The sequence below is a fragment of the Babylonia areolata genome, chromosome 2 (genome assembly GCF_041734735.1).
Source record: "Babylonia areolata isolate BAREFJ2019XMU chromosome 2, ASM4173473v1, whole genome shotgun sequence".
Taxonomy (NCBI): domain Eukaryota; kingdom Metazoa; phylum Mollusca; class Gastropoda; order Neogastropoda; family Buccinidae; genus Babylonia; species Babylonia areolata.
Genome location: NC_134877.1, coordinates 59,011,937 through 59,031,936, shown reverse-complemented (window position 1 = coordinate 59,031,936; position 20,000 = coordinate 59,011,937). Strand labels below are relative to the sequence as shown.

Below are 20,000 nucleotides of genomic sequence, written 5' to 3'. Positions count from 1 at the left end.
TGCGTGTGTGTGTGTGTGTGTGTTACGAAGAACTTGTGAATTCCTGGACTGGAAATCTTCACTTTAGTCTGTAGTCCAGACATTGATGTAAACCAACTCCAACTTGGTCCTTGTCCTAGTCTCCCAACTCCATACTTTTTAACAGAAGCAGGAAAGAAGAAATATGGAATTTAAATGAATGAACATTAACTTTAATTTTCAATTTTTTGTGCAAACTAGGATAGACTTGAGGAAATCAAAGTGGAGAAAGGGATGGGTGTAATTGGAAAGGGTAGGGCAGCCGGGGGGATGGGGGTGGGGTGACTGGAAAATGGAGACTATATACTTCTACTTATGTTTAGTAAATTATATTTCATTATTTGCACAGTATACTGTAATGTATTGTTAACCATCTGGGATTTAGGCCGTCAACAAGAAACAATCATAATTTCCAGTGCTGTGCTCTTGCCTTTATCTGGCTCCAGGATGCCCATCATCTTCAGTCTTGGTGTCTAGATATTTCTTTGCCCATTGTTTCTTGTTAGTTTCTCTTTCATGATTTATGTAAAATTATGCCCTTTACACTTTACACTTAACAGAATATTAAACATGCACACTTATACATTAGACATTAACTATAAAGTTATTTGCATGTACCGTATGTCCCAACTTCAGGAAATGTAATGGAGAAAAAGCTGACGAGCAAGTCTGCTATGTGGACATTGAAGAAGACCATATCACATTCCGCACCGAAGCATCCTCTGTAGTTTTCCATCTCCAACATCTGCAGCTGTTTCCTGCCAGTTGCCGTGGTTTGCGTTGGTGCTCACCCTCAGAACTCCATCTCAGCTTGCAAGCCAAAGTGAGTCAGGGGAAAAGTTTCAATGTGGAATGCAAGAACGGAATCATCCAGCATGCTGAAGAGGAGATCAGTGCCAACAATCAGGACATTGTTGTAAACAAAATCCAGGAGTGTCAGCACAGCTGCTACTGTGCTGGTTGTGGTCGACCTATTTTTTCTTCAAAAAGGTGAGAAAGCTGGAATAAGACCAGCTTTTGTATACATTTATTTAATTAAGTGACTTGTTCAAGTTGTTGTTGACAATTATAAATAATTCACCAATTAGGAAGCATGGAAAGAAATTTCATATTTATGTTGTTGTTTTTCAATAACATCTCCATTCCACCTCCTTTTGTATGCTTCTTTGTAGAGTCTTTTTTTCATTTTACAGTGGAAGAGTTGTTAGTTGTTAAGTTTTCTTAAAAACAAAACACAGTTTGCTTTACTTCACTATTATTCCAGTATTGATATCAATTATCAATATTATTTTTGTCTTTTTTACTTCAATATGTCATCATCTAGCACCAGTGAATAGCATCACTTATGTTCTAATGATGGAATAGTTGCTTATAGTTATAATTTATAATTATATACTCACTTCTTTCCTCCATGATCCTGTTGTTCTAGATTATTCTTGAAAAAAATTAAGGAACAATGTGTTGGTGACTGAGTGCATTTAAAAGTATGCTTGTGAAATCTGTGCTAAAGACATGATTGGATTCTGAGGAAATTTCTGTTGACAGTTACATGTTGTTTTACTCCTCTTTTGAGCAGTGCCTTCAAGCGAGTGTTACCGCTTCCTTCAGAGAACTGGTCAGACTTTGCAGACATCTGGTTCTGCCACAACCACAGTCACTCACAGCCCCAAGATGTCGACACCACCACCAGCACATTTTCTTCATCCCTTCCACAAGAATTGGAGAAAACTGAGCTGCAGCATCCCAAAACACTTTCCCCCCGACCGGGCGACTGTCTGGTCAGTAGCCTGTACCTGCTGGTGCACAGTGCTCAGGTGTGTCAGACAACTGTCGGGATCACCCCTCACACACAGCGCATTGTGTGTCGGCGTTGTGGAAACTTTATTGGATTTGTCAAGGACAAGGGTGAGAATGTCATGGCACTAGGACAAATACACAAATACAAATGCACACACTTTATTGTCTGTTCTTTGGTACAAAGATTTGCTTTGGGGCAGCAGTGCATGTCCAGCATAAAAACTAATGAATTAAAATAAATGAAAGATAATAAGATAAATTTTAAGGCACCAAACAGTTCAATTCAGTTACTCAGTGAGGTGTCATTGAGTTCAGACAAATCCACAAATGCTACACCACATCTACTAAGCAGATGCCTGACCAGCAGTGTAACCCAACACTCTTTGTCAGACCTTGAAGGAAAAGAAAAAGAAAACCAAACAGAAATAGAGTGAGCTACACACAAATAAATAAATATATATATATATATATATATACTGATTATTGAATATTTATGCACCTCTGTTGCAGTCAGCCTAACGGAATAGCACATCTTCACATGACACACATGTATGCATACACACAACAACAACAGCTACAACAACAACTACTACTACTACTACTACAACTGCTACTACTGAAATACATTGCTCACTTAAAAATTTGCAAATTAAAATATCATCAGGCTAACATATTAAATCACAAGGCAGCACATCCAAAGATCATTAGATTAAGAGACATCACATAAAAACAATGTAAGTTCATTCTTACTAAATCAATGGATGGATATAAGTTTGAATTATTTTGCACACTTTCAGACATAATTGTGGACTTTGTGCATGTTGTGAACAAGCATATATGTACACAAACACATGCACCTAAGTATTCTATATAGACACTGTCAGAGACACATGTACACATGATATGGATGAATTCTGTGTACACTTGTAAATAATATACATACATGTGGGTATACACATATGCACAGTTATATGCACACACAGCTCCCTACACATTCTCTATGTGTAAAAAAGCATGTTACTTGCTCAGCTATTACCCTCAATAATAAATATTTTGTCTTGTCTTTGTCTTCTTGTCTTGTCTTTTCTCCCAGTTGAGCACAAAACAAATTCATATTTGCCCATTAATTTACATGCGTTTTCGACAGTAGTGCAGTCATTAGAAACTATTGTATCTCTATGTTCTGCAGTACGAGTGGACTGGTTTGTCCAGTGCATTCCATATATTCCAGTGAACATAAACAATAAGCAATATGTGCTAGTTTTGAAGTGACAAATCATTGGAGATGTGTCTAAAAGAATGTACTTGTTCATATGGAATAGTCACAACTCACATTGTTTCATTATGATATTGCAACCTAAAATGTAAAGCTCACAGCTATTTCAGTATTCGTGACAGTTTCATATGTGACAAATCCAAAAGCAATGATTTAAAGTTTGGGTCATGTGTCTTCACATTACCTGTAATGCTTTGATTTTCTCCTAATTTTGTTTACATGTAGTCATTGTGTATCAAAACATACCTGAATGTACAGACTTCTTTCTGCTCTCAGGCAAATCCAGTTGTTCCAAAAGTCAGACAGAAGACAGTGATGTGTACAAGATTTACCTGCATGCAGTGAAGTTTTTGAATCTCGACACCTTTGATTCATGCAACCTTGGTGATGGTGGTCTTCCTCTGAGTAAAGTCCCTGAGGATCAGAATGACAGGTGAGTAGGATAAAGATCTGTGTTGTTTAATCGTTTTTATTGTACATAATCTCAAAATGAGCTTTATTTTCTTTCTTTCTTTGATTTTTCTTGAAATTAAAGTTGTTGTTTTTTTTGTTGTTTTGTTTTGTTGTTGTTGTTTTTTTGTTTTTGTTTTTTTATCTTTTTGAGGTTTGTCTTTATCAGAATGATTACTGATTGGTGAGCTTGGCAATCTGTATAGTACATGAACATGATTTTGGAAAAAAAACAAAAAAAAACAACAACCAAACTTCTACAAATGCAGTCCAGTGATACGCTGAGTAAACAAACAAAAATAGTCCTCATACAAATGTATTTTAGATTTTGTACACTCTTGATATTGGTCTACATCACTTCACATAACTTCTTAAGACTTGTCGTGTTGATTTTGTAAGTATATTACACAGAAATTTGATCGATGATTTGTGTCACACAGTAAGGTGTACAATTCTGTTTCAGCTTATCACAAGGCTTGGTTGAAGATTTCCTGTGTCAAATGTTTCGGGACCAGAGCCGACAGTTCACAAGCTTCCGGTTCATCATCCAGTCATCACATGAAGAGCATGCAGACAATGTACCCATCGTGTTGCTGGTCAGATTTTTTGTTTGTTTGTTTGTTTGCTTCAGGAAGTTACGGAAAATAAAGAGGAAAAAATATTCAGGGATATTGCTAAATGTGACGCATTTAATCTTAAATGCATGTAATGAAACAGACAGGGACTATGTCAAACAAATGAGTCCCTTAACCCAGACATAAGAGTAATTTTATTCAACATTTATCATGGTGTGTTTTTGTTGGGGTTTTTTAAACTAATCCTCTGCAAACAAACAGGATGATGTATTTGATGATGATAAGAACAATACATTTTGTAGTGCAGCTAATTTTTTTAGAACAAAGTCATGTTGCGGAACCTATTCTACTTTTCCAAAATGACAGTTTATAGGTGTTGCTTACTTCTTAGACTGAAACATGAGGGTCTTTTTCTCCCAGTCCTTTCACCAAAGCAATATTTGTACATTCCTTACCGTCACAGGTCATCCTGGCTTGTAGGTATCTTCCAGAGGTGCATTTCTTGCACACTTGTAAAGCAAGGTTCTCCCAGACACGCTAGGAAGATGAGTTTCTTTTTTCCACCTCACGGCAAAAGTGGCATGCAAGTATACTCGTGAATAAGAAACAAGTCTCAGGTCTGTACCTCTGGTTTTAGAATGCTCAATCCACATACAGACTGCATGGGATGACATACAGATCCACATGCATTTTCATTCTTTCATCCCCAAGTCCCTCTAGTAAAGATGTAGAACAAAATTTGCTCCTATGTTGAATCCACTCAAAACAAGGCTTGGCTGCCTATTTCATTTTAAATGTCATGTATAAAAATTCACATCATTCTACACAAGATACTGTATGTTAATGAAGAATGGCTAGACTTTTTATTTTTTTTCTGCACCATCATCTGCCCATTTCAGTGTCTTTACTCCCACATTGCCCTCAAGTCCCCATCATACGTCCACACCCAGGTTCGTCTGTCACTGTCCCAGCATCAGCAGTCGACAGGGAACCATTGTTGTTTAGGTCACCAGGATGAATAGCTGGAATTGATTATGTTATGTACTTTTGAATGAAGGGACAAAAAACACTCAGCAGCCATTTTGATGTAACATGGAGAAGCCCTGGTATGTCACATATATACAGATACACAAGCATTGAAGCACAGAATACACAGACGCTGACATGCACACGAACACACACACACACACACACACACACACATGAGCATGCACTTTTTCTGCTTTTATGCAAACATAATAGATGAATATAAATGCCAGCTTTTGTTCACTGCACATTTGACATAACATAATAAGAAGCCCTGTTATGTCACATACATACATATACATAGGCATTCATGTACAGAATACACAAACACTGATGTGCACGTGCGCGCACACACACACACACACAAACACACACACACACACACGATACATGGGCGTGCATACTTTTTCTGCTTTTATAAAACATTATGGATGAATGCAAATGTCAGTTTATGTTCACTGCACATTTTTCACACAGGTGTGGCTGCTGGATCAGAACCTGGACGTGTTTTCCTCAGACTGCCGCTTACCTGCCGGATCGTCACACAGCCACAGCAACCAGGTGTCACCAACACAAGTCCTCAAGTTCCTGTACAAAGCCAGCTTCGTCAGTACCAGAGAAAATAGACAGTGCGTATTTTGTTGAAATGTATTCACTGTAGGGTGATTTTTTTTCGTCAGAATCTTTTCCTTTTTTTTTTTTTTTCTTTTTTCTTTTTTAATATATATTTACATTCCCTCCCTTTTCTTACTTCATGAATACAAATAGTCCGAATGTTGTGGGCGGTGTGCAAGAAGGGAAGTAACTCATTCAACACTTTTACTGCTTATACATATTGCTGTGGTCTATGTTGAGAAAGTTTCCATAAAAATGGAAAAATAAGCTTGTAAATATTCTTAGTTCAGTCATTTATGAAATATTTGAAAATATAAGTATGTATTGATGTATTTTCTTTCCAGAAAAGGCTTTTCTAAACAGTTGATTTGGACACTTACACAGCACCTATCATCGACAGATAACAAGTTCCTAGCTCTTAACAAACACGGATTCATTTGCACCACAGGCTGCCTACCTGGGTTGAGCCGTCTGAAATCTGCCATTGGGCACTCATCATTCATTTTCTGCATCATTTAGTCCTGTGTCAGTAATGCATACACACACGCACACAGACATGTAACATTTTACATGTATGACTGTTTTGTTTATTTACTCTGCCATGTAGGCAGCCATATTCCGATTTGGAGGGTGGGTGGGGAGGGGGGGGGGGGGGGGGGGGGGGGGGCGTGCATGCTGGGTAGGTTCTTGTTTTCCATAACCCACCGAACCCTTTGTGAAGTCCACCACTACTGACAGGTGCGGTAAGGAGGGGACGATTTTCAAGATGTGGGAGCGGGACAACACGGTCCATGGTCTGGACCTGCCGTATCCACTGTGCAAACAGCTGCTGTCGCTGCTGATAGCGTCGACCAAACAGCTGCCTTTCTCCCAGCGCAGCCTCAACAGCTTCCATGTGAGTTGTGTTGTCATCACCATCACAGTCCTAGTATTATTTCATTTGTTACATTATCGTCCCAGTGATTTAGGGTTTGAGGCCTCCATTTTGGCCTGGCATTGCGTCTTTGGGGAAGGCGCTTTACGATGAACTCAGCCCAGGTGCAAATGGGTACCTGACATCAATTTGTAGACGGTTAAAACGTTTTTTTGTTTTTTTTTAATTGCTAGCATGATCATTATTATTTACATCATCAATATTTTATTAATATTATATCATCATCATTATTATTATTTTCTTGTTTAAGCATCATCAAAAAGGCATAGCTCATTTTAAAAGAAACTGGTAGATCCATGTTGACAAGAATCTGTTGGCTCGCTTTGCTTGATGATTTTGATCATGTTGAAAAATGATCACAGTGGTGAGGATCATGACTGACTGTAGCAGTAGCAATAATAATTAAATGTATGAAGTCTGATTTTTTTTTTTTTTTCCTTCCATGAACTTACTATTAAAAAATTTAAGGTGTATGAAAGGTATTGACTCTTTTTGGTTGAGTGTGACAGGATTTATTCTTCATATATATATATATATATATATATATATATATATATGTAATTGCATTACATAAAATCAACGTCAAGTGTATTGCAAAAACAAACAACTAATGCAAACAAAAATTCCAGGAGCAGAACTGAACTGGGCATGGAATTTGTTTTGATTTTTTTTTGTTCTTTTTTTTTTGTGGATAAAGCCTGATGGTTGCTGCTGAATATCATTTATACAGGAATGATTTCTTTTAATTTTTTCTAAATTTGTTTTTTGTTGTTGTTGTTGTTGTTGGTTTTTTTGTTGTTGTTGTTGTATGTTTCCATTTAATTTCATTTCATACTTGAAAGAAGACAAGCCATGTATCCCCATAGCATGTTCACTGCTGATGACATAAAATTGTTCAGTGTCATTGTTTTGTAAGTACATCAGTATGTAGAAATAGACAGATAGAGAGAGAAGGAGATATATATATATATATATATATATACAAATGCAATACATGTGTAATCTGTTGTGTGTGTGTGTGTTGTTCATACCTGTGTTCTTTCTCATGAACCTGAGAGTTTGTGTGTGTGTGTGTGTTTAGGGAGAAGGGGTTGCACTTGCTCTCATCTCATCTCATCTATCCCTTGACCTGTGGGTGGGTCGTTGGGGCACCATGGATGACTGCCTGGTCAGCTCGCGCCACCTGCCTCAGTCCTCAGCGGCCCTTTGAGTTGTGGCAAATGGCAGGCCCGTCCACTCTTTGATGTTGTCCTCCCACCGCTTTCTCTGTCTGCCTCTCTTCCTCCTTCCTTGTACGGTACCCTGCAGGATGGTCTTGGCTAGGCCGTCTGATCGTGTGACGTGTCCATACCAGCGGAGCTTGCGTTCCTTGACTGTGGTTAGCAGGTCTTTGAATGGGCCAATGGCGTTTTGGACTCTTCTTTTCACTTCCTCATTTGTGATGTGGTCTTTGTATGTAATGTTCAGGATCTTGCGGAAGCATCTCATTTCCAGGGCCTGGATTCTTCTCTGGAGTTCTGCAGTGAGGGTCCAGGATTCGCAAGCGTATAGAAATATTGAGAAGATGAGGGAGCGCATTAGTCTGATTTTGGACGAGAGGGAGATCTTTTTGTCCTTCCATATAGTCTTCAGTCGACTCAGTGCGGCAGTAGTCTGCGCGATTCTGGACAGGACCTCTGGTTTCGAACCCTCGTCTGACACAATGGCACCCAAGTATTTGAAGGAGGAGACTTCTTCCAGTTTTTCACCGTTTACGTGCAAGTTGGACGTTACGCCTTGGCTGTTGTTGGTCATAACCTTGGTCTTCTCGGCACTGATCTCCATGCCGTAGGCTGATGATGTCTTGTCAAGTTTGTGCACGAGTTCTTCGAGTTCTTTCTCTTCTCCTGCCAGGCCATCAATGTCATCGGCAAAGCGCAGGTTGGTGATGACTCTGCCTCCAATGCTGACAGTTCCCACATGATCTTCCAGGGCGTCAGTCATGATCCTTTCAAGAAAGAGGTTGAAGAGAGTGGGAGAGAGTAGACAGCCCTGTCTGACTCCGACCGTGGTTCTAAACCAGTTACCCGTGCTACCATTGAAGAGGACTGCACTGGTTGCTCTTTCGTATAGGTTCTGTATGGCTTGGATGATGTCTTCACTGATGTTGAATTTGTGCATGGTGGCCCATAAGGCAGCGTGCCATACCCTGTCGAACGCCTTCTTGAAGTCAATGAAGACATGGTAGAGGTCTCTTTGGTGCTGGAGATATTTCTCGCACAGCAAGCGCAGGTTGAAGATTTGTTCTGTTGTGCTTCTCCCTGCTCTGAAGCCGGCCTGCTCTTCAGCGATGATCATTTCTGCTTGCGGCTTCAGTCGGTTGAGAAGGACCTTAAGCATGACCTTGCTGGGGTGGCTGATTAGGCTGATAGTGCGGTAGTTTTTGCACTGTTGTAGATTGCCCTTCTTGGGGATTGTGATGACCAATGATTGTGTCCAGGTGGTTGGCCACTCTCCCGTCTGCAGGATCTTATTACAGATGGTGGTGAGGGCATCAATCACCGCTTCGCCTCCAGCTTGAATCAGTTCGGCGGGAATGTTGTCGACGCCAGCTGACTTCCCTGCTTTCAGTGTCTTCACTGCTGCCTCTACTTCTTCCCGAAGAATTGGCTGGCTGTCGTTGTTGGTTGATGGGGGACAGTTCAGAACTGAAGTGTCACCTTTGGTGTCATGGTTGTACAACTCGGAGCAATATTCAGTCCAGCGCTGTAGGATGTCTTTTTCTTCAATGAGGCATTTCCCTGATTTGTCCTGGATGGTGCTGACTCGTCCTTGCTTGGTTGTTGTCAAGTTTTTGACAGTTGCGTACGCTCTTTTTGAGTTGTTCTTTTGCAGGTTGTCTTCAATCTCTGAGCACTGTTGTTCTATCCAGTTTTCTTTTGCTTTTCTCATGCTGGATTTGACCTTGTTGTTGGCGGTCCTGTATTTGTTTGTTCCTTCAGGGGTGCCTTTCTTGTTCTTCAGTGCTCTTCGTTTATCGCATAGGTCGAGGATGTCAGGGGTGACCCAGGGCTTCTTCACTGGTCGTTTTGTGCCCAGAACTTCTTTGGCAGTCTCAGTCACTGCAGTGTTAAATGCAGTTGTTTTTCTGTCGATGTTCACCTCTTCGTCCTGCAAGATGGTCAGTGCGGCGAATTTTCCTCCAATCATGGCTTTGAAAGATTCTGCAACCTCTGGGTCTTTCAGTTTCTCGAGGTCGAATCTCATTCGTGTGGTACCTTGCTTTGCGATCTTCTTGAGGCGGAGTCGGAAGGTCATCATGACCAGGTTGTGGTCGCTGCCCACGTCTGCCCCTGGGAAGCTTCTGGTCCTGGCGATGTTGATGCAGGACCGAAAGCGTTTCTTCACCAGGATGTAGTCGATCTGGTTGTTGTAGTCTCCGCCAGGGCTTTGCCAGGTCCATCTTCTGGATTTTTTGTGCGCTCCAAGTGTGTTTGCCAATATGAGGTCATTGTATCTGGCAAACTCCAACAATCTGAGACCTCTGTCGTTGGATGCCTCATTGCAGAAAGGACCGCAGTTGCCTTGCCAGTTTGGCTGTGCGTCTGCTCCAACCTTTGCGTTCCAGTCGCCCTGCACCACAAGTATGTCCTTCCGTGGTGCTTGGTTCACGATGTCTTGTAGCTGGTCGTAGAATGCCTCAACCTCGCTGTCCTCGTAGTCAGAGGTAGGTGCGTACGCCTGTATGATCGTGATGTTGAATGGTGAGGCTTTGAGCCGAATGGTGATGATGCGGCTTGAAACTGGGCGACATCCCAAGATGCAGTTTGTGATGTTCTTGAGGACGAGGAAGCCTACCCCATGCTCGTGGCGGTCTTCTTTGCCACTGTAGTACAGTTTGTGGCCTTCTTCAGTTGTGAGATCTTTAATGTTCTTCAAGCGTACTTCACAAAGCCCTATGATGTTCCAGTTGTATCGTTCCATCTCGTATGTCAGTTCTTTGATTTTTCCTGCTGCACGGAGAGTTCTGACGTTCCATGTGCCAATCACGATGTTGTCTCTGCCTCTGATTTTTGCTGAGGTGTTACCAGTAGCATATTTTTCGCCTCTGCCCTGGTGTGCAGCAGAAGACGCGGTCCTTGGTGACCCGGGCGGCGACCGATCCGGTATGGAATGAGTGGGGGTTGTCATCATCATGGTGTGTCTTGGGCTGAGTGGCCTGGCGGAGCCCATCCCTCTCCAGGTCGTTGGTCACAGCCGAGGTCACCCAGTACCTGGGTGGTCGCCTTGACCCCGGACACTTAGTCGTTGAGCTTGCTGGAAGCCCTTCCGCCCTAGCCGTTGGCTGGCTGTGCAGCTCTTCCGCCCCATAGTGGTGCAGTGTCAACACCACCCCCTCACGTGGTTTAGCCCGCCAGCTGAGGCGGTGTACCAGGGTGTGGCGCTTGGAGCCAACACGTGAGAGCTTTAGGAGATGGATGAGGACCAGTGATGCCCGTCTGCTCCCGAAGGAGCACAGCTGCCAGACATCAAAGGTACTACCTCTATCCAGAGCCCCCTACACCCTATGTTGGAAAATTCAGTGCAGTGCGAGACATCACGTGGAGTGATGTCCTAGAGGTAATGCGTCTGCCTAAGACGCGAGAGAATCTGAGCGCACTGGTTCGAATCACGGCTAGGCCGCCTATGTTTTCTCCCCCTCCACTAGACCTTGAGTGGTGGTCTGGACGCTAGTCATTCAGATGAGACGATAAAGAGAGGTCCCGTGTGCAGCATGCACTTAGCACACATAAAAGAACCCACGGCGAAAAAAAGGGTTGTTCCTGGCAAAATTCTGTAGAAAAATCCATTTCGATAGGAAAAACAAATAAAACTGAAGGCTGGGAAAAAAAATGAAAAAATGGGTGGCGCTGTAGTGTAACGACTTGCTATCCCTGGGGAGAGCAGCCCGAATTTCACACAGAGAAATCTGTTGTAATAAAAATGAAATACAAATACAAATACACTTCTGTTTGCTTTTTTGCAGGTGGGATACCTCTGCAAAAGGGAGCTGTCTCAAGTCAACTGAGTTTCTTCTTTTGTTGTCAGCAATTTTGCACAGATGTTCAGTGTTCAAGTCAACCATCTTTTTTGATGTGGAGACAAGGAAAGGGTGATTTATTTCAGTGAATCTGGTTTGTATTTATGTATTATTATTTTTATTTTATATTATTTCCTTTGATAAATTCAGGGACAGATTCAGTTTACCAAAGTTACAGTCAATATACTGCAACATTGCCAGTGTTCCCAGTGTGTGCTAATTAATTTCACTCATAAGGATATTACTTGATTTTTTTTATGTATCTTTCAGAGTTGGGGATTTTTCCTTTTTTTTTTTTTTTTCATTATCTAATATCTTTTGGGCAGCAGGTCCGTTGTCGGATTGTTTCAGTGGGTTCATTAGACATGCGGTTTGTATTTCTCAGAAGTTGATGTCTGTCACTCATAGTTATTGTATTTTCCTTAAACTTGTTGCTTTTCCTATTATTTAATTGATCTTTCCCTGTTTTTTTGCACTTTAGCTATGTTTTAGTTAATTGTTTTCCTCACAATCCCCATGTCATATTACTTGTTTTGAAAATAGTAATGGGTGGACTGGGGAAAAGAGTGGACACGGAAACAGATGAAGAGAGTTAATTAACTGACAGTGATGCATAGCTTCTGTCTCCGTTGCTGATTATCAGCAAGAATTTATTGATTATCTATTGAAGGATTTTCTTTTTATCTGTTTGCATGTCCATTTTTTAATGTGTTTTGTTTTTGTTTTTATTCAGATGCTCATTTATGATAAATTACAATAGATTTTATTTATTGTTATTTTATTCATTTGCTCATTTATTTATTTGTCTATTTGATTTTTTTAATGTTCATTAAGGAATCACAACTGCCTGAACAGTGTGCAGTCAACATTTTCATGAAATGATAAAAAAAATGTGCTGACTTTGACTTCCCTACTACAGCGAATGTGGACTTGCCATATGATATAAACTTGAATGAAATGCAAAACCAATTAAAATCTCATGAGTCTGGAATTATTGAGTTTATCTGATACTTTGGACAGCATTCATTGAGACAATACAAATGACATCAGAAACTGTACATAAGGCTTTCTTTCTGTGCTCATTTAGTTTGTGCTTTTTATGGGGATTTTTGTTGTTGTTGTTGTCTGTTCCATCATCAGCACCGTTTCAGAGGCATTACTCCCACACCTCTCATTCCAATTCCCCTTTATACAGCAACACCCAGGTTTGTCTGTCACTGTTTATGGGGAAACGTGCACAAGATTTGCCAGTAACGTGTGATAAACATTGGGATTGTCAAACCTAAATGAATATCTACCCACAAAGGCAAAGATTGTTTTTGACCATGTCATCAGTTTACAGGATTTTTTTTCTCTGTATTTTGACATATTTGGGGATCTTAACTCAAGGCGCATTCAAATATTTGGGGGGGAAAAATTCTTTGCATCTTTATCAGAATCTCAGGTTTTGCTTTTTTCCTGCTGTTTTTCGGACTGATTTGGCTCTCTTCTTCTTGTGCTCTGTGATTCAAACACCATCAGCAAAAAAAGAAAATGCACAGTATATTTACATTCATTGTAAATTTGCTTATACCCATGTGATTCAAATGAAGGGTTATTAATTTTGTGGGTTTTTTTTTTCCATCTCATTGCAGCCTTTTTTCACCAATGTTTTTTGAAGATATCTCTTATGTTTCTTATCTCTCATGTTTCTATACCAGTCAAAGAAAAGAGTCTTGATCCGGGTCCAAAAAAGGTTGATTATGTTATTTACCAGTTCATCCGTAACGTTTTTGAAAACGATTAAAGATATGAATAATGCAAGGTGTTAGATATGTTTTGAATATATATATATATTTTTTTTTTTTCACAATTTAATATTTTATTTGAAACTGTTTGAAAGAATTTGCATACTTATTTGAATGACAGGTTCATGCTCATAATGTAGAGATTACCATTAAATTCAGATGCATCCTTTGTTTATCGTGAAACAAAAACATCCAACATGATCTGAAATGTTAGTCTTATTCACATATAAAAATTTACTTACACAGGTTTTTGTCAGTGAGGCCAGGGGGAAAAAAGTCAAGAAAAAGATATAAATAACAAAAGATAAATAAAAGAACCATTAATGCACATGAAATAGAACGTTACAGTGCTTTTTAGGCAGACTAGACCACTCCACTCCTCTGCAACTTCAGCACAAGCTCTCTGATATTCCAGCTGAAAATGATGTTGAACAGACTTCTGTTGTTTACCCCTAAGATCACCAAGAGAGGCAAAAGTTTGCTGAAAAATATGTGTTTGTGTGTGTTTACATATGCTCATGGGTATTTTGTGAGTGTGTGTGTAGGGTGAGGAGGAAGGTGGTCTTGCCCTTTCTCCTAAGTTTGACCGGAAAATCAAACTAAGCATCTAGTCATTTGGATGAGACGATAAACTAAGGTCTTGTGTACAGTACACACTTGGCGCAATGTCCTCTAGCAAAATTATGTTGAAGAAATCCATTCTGATAGGCAGAATAATGTATATGCATGCACACAAGGCTTGACCAATGCATTGGGTTATGCTGCTGGTCAGGCATCTGCCTAGAAGATGTGTGGCTTACGTGGATTTGACCAATGATGCCTCCTTGAGAAACTAGAAATGTGTGAGGTGAGCGACAGTGAGTGGTGTGGGATGTTTGAGAAACAGGTCAGATGACAAAGGCAGTAGTGACATCTGTTAAACATAAAGGCTGTGCGAGAACTGTGGCCTTATGTAATCAGTCCAAGATTTGCACTCTTTTTGCTTCAGAAACAGCCAAAACCTGAGGGAAGTGTTTTTACATGTGATACTGTTCAGTTGTGTTGTCTTGGTCATGTGCAGTAATATGGCTTTCTTTACTTCTTGTCCTGACATGTTTTTTGGCTGTCATCAGTTTTAACATGGACACTCTCAGGTAATATGGCTGACGGGGATAACCATCTCATGAAAGAGAGGGGAAAGAATAATTATATCTGACATTACAATGACACCACCAAGATGACAAAACATTTAGGTGGACAGCAAGAATGCCTTTTGTGGTGTGTCGGGGGGGATGCCCATGGAATCAAATAGTTATCAACAATCTGCAGAATGTGGCGCTGAACCATCAGAGGGTGTGGGTTTTTTTGTGTGTTTTTTTTTGTTTGTTTGTTTTTTTTGGGGGGAGGGTTGTGTGTGTGTGTAGTGGATAAGTGGTGTCATTTAACTTTTGTGAATAGTCTTTGGCTGTATGGGACAGAAACAGTGCCACACACTGGGCCCATGTGTGGCAACTTCATTGATTTAGAATGCAGGCTGCAAAATGGTTTTGGGATGAGGATAGGAGTACCGGTAATTGGTTATTGTCTTTGCCCTCGATTCTGCTTACAACCCCCATGTGTTTGCCTTTGGACTTTATTACTGTTAAGGCATGGGATATTTTCAGGAAATTGATGTGGATAATTTACTGATGAAGTTATATGAATGGATGTAATTGCATAGTTCTCAGATTGCGTTTTGTTTGTCTTCCAATATTGAAGTGTTTCTTGTGATGTTGAAATTGTTGTTTAGAAGATGAAGTCATTATTGTCAGCATTATTGTAAACCGATATAAACACCATTGGAAATTAATGTAACAACAATTACCATTATTTTGATTATGGATAAAATGTATATCATGATTTTTGTTATTTGAATTGTTTCATATTCTTCATATTCTTCGATTTTTGGGGTCTTTTTTTTTTCAGCTGAAAAAGTACAGGTGCAAAATAGTTTGCCTGGAGTGATCAGATACATTATTGAAATGCAGGATGTAATCAGTGGTGAGTTTGTTAAACCTATTTCATGTTTATATACTGATAAATTCCTGAAGTAATAGCATTGTTGGGTTTTTTTTTTGTGTGTGTGTTGTATTTTTGTTTTTTGTTGTTGTTTTTTTTTGTTTTTGTTTTGTTTTGTTTTTGTTTTTCTTTGCATGATATACATGATATTGCTTCACCAGTTGATTTAATGTTTCATCCTGATGTTTGGTTGTTGGCAAATGAGATGTGTCTGCTGTGTGAGATGATTCATTGCTTATAGCTGATCTTGACCAAAGAATATGTACAGTGCCCTTCTCTTTTTTTCGGTTTTTTGTTGTTGTTGTTGTTGTTGTTATTGTTTATTTTTGGTTTGGTTGTTGTTTTTTTATGTTGTTTTTTTTTCTTATCTGGACCAAAGATTATGTATAGTGCTCTTCTGGGTTTTTTCTGTTTGTTTTTTTGTTTGTTTTTGTTTTTTTTTTGGTTTTGTTTTTTTGGGTGCTGTTTGTTTTTTTGGATGTGGTTTTTGGGGGGTTGGGGTGGGGGGTCTTCAATTTTTTTGTTTGTTTGTTTTTGTTTTGTTTGTTTGTTTTGTTGTTTTTTGGGTGGGGTGGGGGGGATGTTTTTGGCAAGTTTTCACTTGAATATGATGCACATGTTTTACATATTTTGCTTCAGACAGGCCTGGAAATTTCAGATATACAGCAATGGGTCTGTGGTGAACTGACCAGATTTGTCCATTAGTACCTGACAACTATTTTGCTTGCTCTCAATGCTCTGGTCCAAAATAGCTTTGTTGCTATATACGCAAGATGAGATAAGATAATGTGGATGTTAGTTTTGATCGAGTGATTATGCTGTACATCCTCTCCGTGTGTTTGAAATAAGCATGCTCTCACTGAATGGTGCTGCTGTCTCAGCCAGCGTTTGATGTGTGTATATGTTATTCCATGTAAATGTGCAGTAACTAACATGTGAGACTTGCTAAAGACTTAGTGGACTGTATCCATGGTGTTCTATGTACTGCTCATTTGATGCTTGATTGGATTGATTTGATTTGTTTACACAGTAATGTAAACGTATGTGTTCCATGTGTTGTTTTAAATGTTTTGGTTTTTACGAATTATCTTAAACCATGATCAAGCTTGTAATAAAGAAATATTTTTACTTTATACTTTCTTTTCAAATTCTTTGACAGTTCCAGAGTTGGGTGAAAGGAACGTTAGCACATGTGAAAGGATAAAACTAAAAGTTATTGCTCCTAATTTGACACTGAAGAAACTGTTTCTATTTTGTCAAACAAAATGTCAGAACAATACAGTAGATGAAGAATATCATGCTGTTGCCACAGAGATCTTTCATTGGAGATAATGTGAGAGGACTCTGTCATGAAATGAGTTTGTCATAATAATATGTTCAACCTTGGGTCAGAGATATAACCAGGGCAACATGTATTTATAAAAATAGATATTGATTGAATTTTTTATGATTTTTAAAAAAAAATTTATAATCATCTATATGATTTGAATTGGAATAGGCTAAGAAGAGTGTCAATAATCAACAGCAAGTACTCACAATTTTCAAGATAAGGAGTTCAAAATAAGGAGCTCAGACTGTTGTCTTTTCACAAGTATCAATACATATTGTGCCTTGGTGTGGACAGACTGCTGGGAGAATGCTGGTTCGATTCCCAGTGAAGGTGAGCTTTTTCAGCCCGTACGCAGCCAGTCCTGCTCAGGAGTTGAGCGTGCTATGTGATTAAATGAAAAGGTTGGGACACACAGTCAAGTATCATCTACTTCACAGATCTATGCATCTGTGGGTGTGTTGCTCAAATTTCCTTCAATGCTGCAAGTATCTGTATCTCTTGGGATCATACACGCACCCATGCATGCAAGCACACACTTTTTCTCTCACTCTTTCACAAAAGCATATGTTAGGAAGAGGAGGAAAGAGGGTGAGGATGCAGTTCCACACAGCAGCTATAAATTTCCTGTGTAAAAGATAAATTCACATGTTTCCTCATCATATATCTTTATTTTTGTAATTCACAAACACAGCATAGGCATGCTATGTGGCAAAACATTGTTCACATTCACAGCGGGGAAAATAAAACAAACCAGAAATGCACTCTTTCTCCAAAAACTGTCAATTTTCCTGTCCCACCCACCACACAACACATGACAAACGCCACAAATACAGGGGGCCAGGAAGTATTTAACTGCCATATTTGTATTATTTCTGATTGTTTGATATTGGCAGAAAAAGAAAGCTCTTAGAAAACATTTCTTTTTTTGAAAAATACACCTAAAACTGATGTGAGAGCAGTAATTATTAGTTCATTTTCAACTTTTGGTTTTTGTGATTATTATCTTTCTTGTTTATGTTAAACTTTTTAAGTCGCTTTTTTATGGTTGTGACTTTGAGAATAAGCTATGTCAGATATTTTTCTTAAGGTTTTTTTTGGTTTTTTCAATGGCTTAGGGATAAATCTTGTTTATGTTAAACTATTGTAAGTCGCTATGTTATGATTGTGACTTTGAGAATAAGCTATGTCAGATATTTTTCTTAAGTTTTTTTTTGTTTTGTTTTTTTCAGTGGCTTATGGATAAATCTTTTGTTACTCACAGACTTAAGAAATACTGGTACATTATTACTAACAGCAACACACACACACACACAAAACTACATGCACACAATGAAAAGATGCTCATTCTCCCTCTCCCTTATACTGTGTTTACCTTCATCAAAATCCAGAAAGAGCAGATATTCTTGCTGAAGCACTTGCATATTTTGGTTGTTGCAAGGTTTCTTGTGTGTGTGTGCATGCGCGCACACACACACACACACACACACACACACACACACACACACACCAGCACAAGCTCCCAACATTATCATATATAAAATATTTTTGCATGCATTTATTTACACACAGCTTTGCCGTTGTCAGTCTCATTCATTCTTTCATACTGTCCTTTCCTCCCTTCCCACCTCATTATTTAGTTCATAGAAATTAAAATCAATATGATAATTAATAAGTGCAAAAATTAAGTGAAAGAAAAGGAGGAGGGAAGATTTCTTAGACTGATGAGGAAAGGAATGGATTCTTTCAACACAAAAGGGAATAAACACTGCCTGCAATACAGTATGGGAATATGTATCACAGCACTCATGGAAGCACAGAGACATGCATTGATTAAGCATGTATATCACAGTTGAGACACAGGCACATATGTATAAACAAATTAGAAAGAAGAAAAAAAAAAGGATGCAGAGTCAGACAACATTTTGTGAGTTTGAGTGACAGAAAGCCTATTCCTACAGAATCTTTGCTGGTACTGAGTTAGTTGGAATGTGAAGTCAAGGAAAGGAATAAGATTTGATGAGATAAATGCAAATGAAATAAATGCAAGCTATGACCGCATCAGTGAAGTCAGTTCACATGGTTCAATCACATAATGGCAGAGAGCACAAATCAGTATTAGCAACCCCCAACATCTGTGTCGCCCATCCTCTCTCCCAACTGGACTTCAACCCCCTCAGCCCCTCTTACCTTTTCACCATCCCCCAAATGCTGTGACATAGAAAATGTCCAAAAACTAGACAGCCCCAGTTTTACAGTGATTTTTCAGCAGTGTAGTCAAATGCGGCATCACAAAATGAATTAATGCATAAATAGCAGTGAACAACGCTTAAATTTTGCTGGATAATTAAATTGTGTAAGACTTTCAAAACGCTCTCTCTCTCTCTCTCTCTCTCTCTCTCTCTCTCTCTCTCTCCACCCTGCCCCATTGCCCTTTCCCCCTCCCTCACTCTGAACTTCTCAATCAAAGCCTCTCATTCAATGATTCATTCTTGTGAAAAAAAAAAGCTACATTTTATCAATGAGATGTGTAGAAATAGCCCACACAACAAAAGAGTGTGATCATTTTATATGATGCTGAATTCAACTGCACATGAACACAATCACACAGGAAAATATTTACAGCAAACAAGTACAAAAAAACCTGTATCGGAATCAGTACATAAACAGCAGAACCACACGGGTTATTATTTACAACTTAAACTTAGAAAGGACAGTATAATGTCTTCGTCATGTTTTGATTTAACTATTCTGATCACACAGTTGGCATGCAAAATACTTGTTTAAATTTCGAAGGCATTCAACACAGTTTTATTGGTACAAGACAGACCAACAAAGTCTTGTCACGTAGTTAGTTTAAATATGGTTACGGAGTGAATTGTTAACTCTGTCACAAATTCCATACAATATGTACCACACTAGTATATTTTCCCATATGTGCAAGGGAGATTCATACACTAGTTATTCCATATGAGACAGTGTTTTTTTTCTTTCAACATTGTTTAGCATTATGACATGATAAATTAGTATTTTCCCCACCCCACCCCCACGCCCCTAAAAAGAAAAAAAAGTTAACTATCATGGTGCAGTTTGGATCGT

General features: G+C 39.2%; 3 protein-coding genes across 3 annotated transcripts in view; 1 reads left to right on the top strand and 2 right to left on the bottom strand.

The window, feature by feature from the left end:
* Positions 1 to 15,972, top strand: part of LOC143277834 (E3 ubiquitin-protein ligase E3D-like) — a 19,162-nt gene extending 3,190 nt beyond the window's left edge. Inside the window, exons 2-8 of the mRNA XM_076582747.1 lie at positions 655 to 1,008; positions 1,595 to 1,923; positions 3,368 to 3,524; positions 4,005 to 4,137; positions 5,620 to 5,771; positions 6,496 to 6,652; positions 11,697 to 15,972. Coding sequence (XP_076438862.1) covers positions 655 to 1,008; positions 1,595 to 1,923; positions 3,368 to 3,524; positions 4,005 to 4,137; positions 5,620 to 5,771; positions 6,496 to 6,652; positions 11,697 to 11,738 — 1,324 coding nt within the window. The 3' untranslated portion in view covers positions 11,739 to 15,972. The remainder of the gene's footprint in view (positions 1 to 654; positions 1,009 to 1,594; positions 1,924 to 3,367; positions 3,525 to 4,004; positions 4,138 to 5,619; positions 5,772 to 6,495; positions 6,653 to 11,696) is intronic.
* LOC143275668 (uncharacterized) lies at positions 5,182 to 11,359 on the bottom strand. Its single transcript, XM_076579952.1, has 2 exons — positions 7,821 to 11,359; positions 5,182 to 5,730 (listed from the first exon to the last, which is right to left on the bottom strand). Exon 1 carries the CDS (start codon positions 10,901 to 10,903, stop codon positions 7,880 to 7,882), a length of 3,024 nt encoding a protein of 1,007 aa, XP_076436067.1. The 5' UTR covers positions 10,904 to 11,359; the 3' UTR covers positions 5,182 to 5,730; positions 7,821 to 7,879.
* Positions 15,973 to 19,253: 3,281 nt separating the features above from the next.
* Positions 19,254 to 20,000, bottom strand: part of LOC143275660 (uncharacterized) — a 21,272-nt gene continuing 20,525 nt past the window's right edge. The window contains exon 5 of the mRNA XM_076579939.1: positions 19,254 to 20,000. This exon is cut by the window's right edge and continues 1,382 nt beyond it. The gene's annotated coding sequence lies outside the window, so the exon portion shown is untranslated.

Excerpts from the sequence above, each read along its gene's own strand:
- LOC143275668 (XM_076579952.1), bottom strand. The coding sequence starts at position 10,903 with ATGGGCTCCGCCAGGCCACTCAGCCCAAGACACACCATGATGATGACA.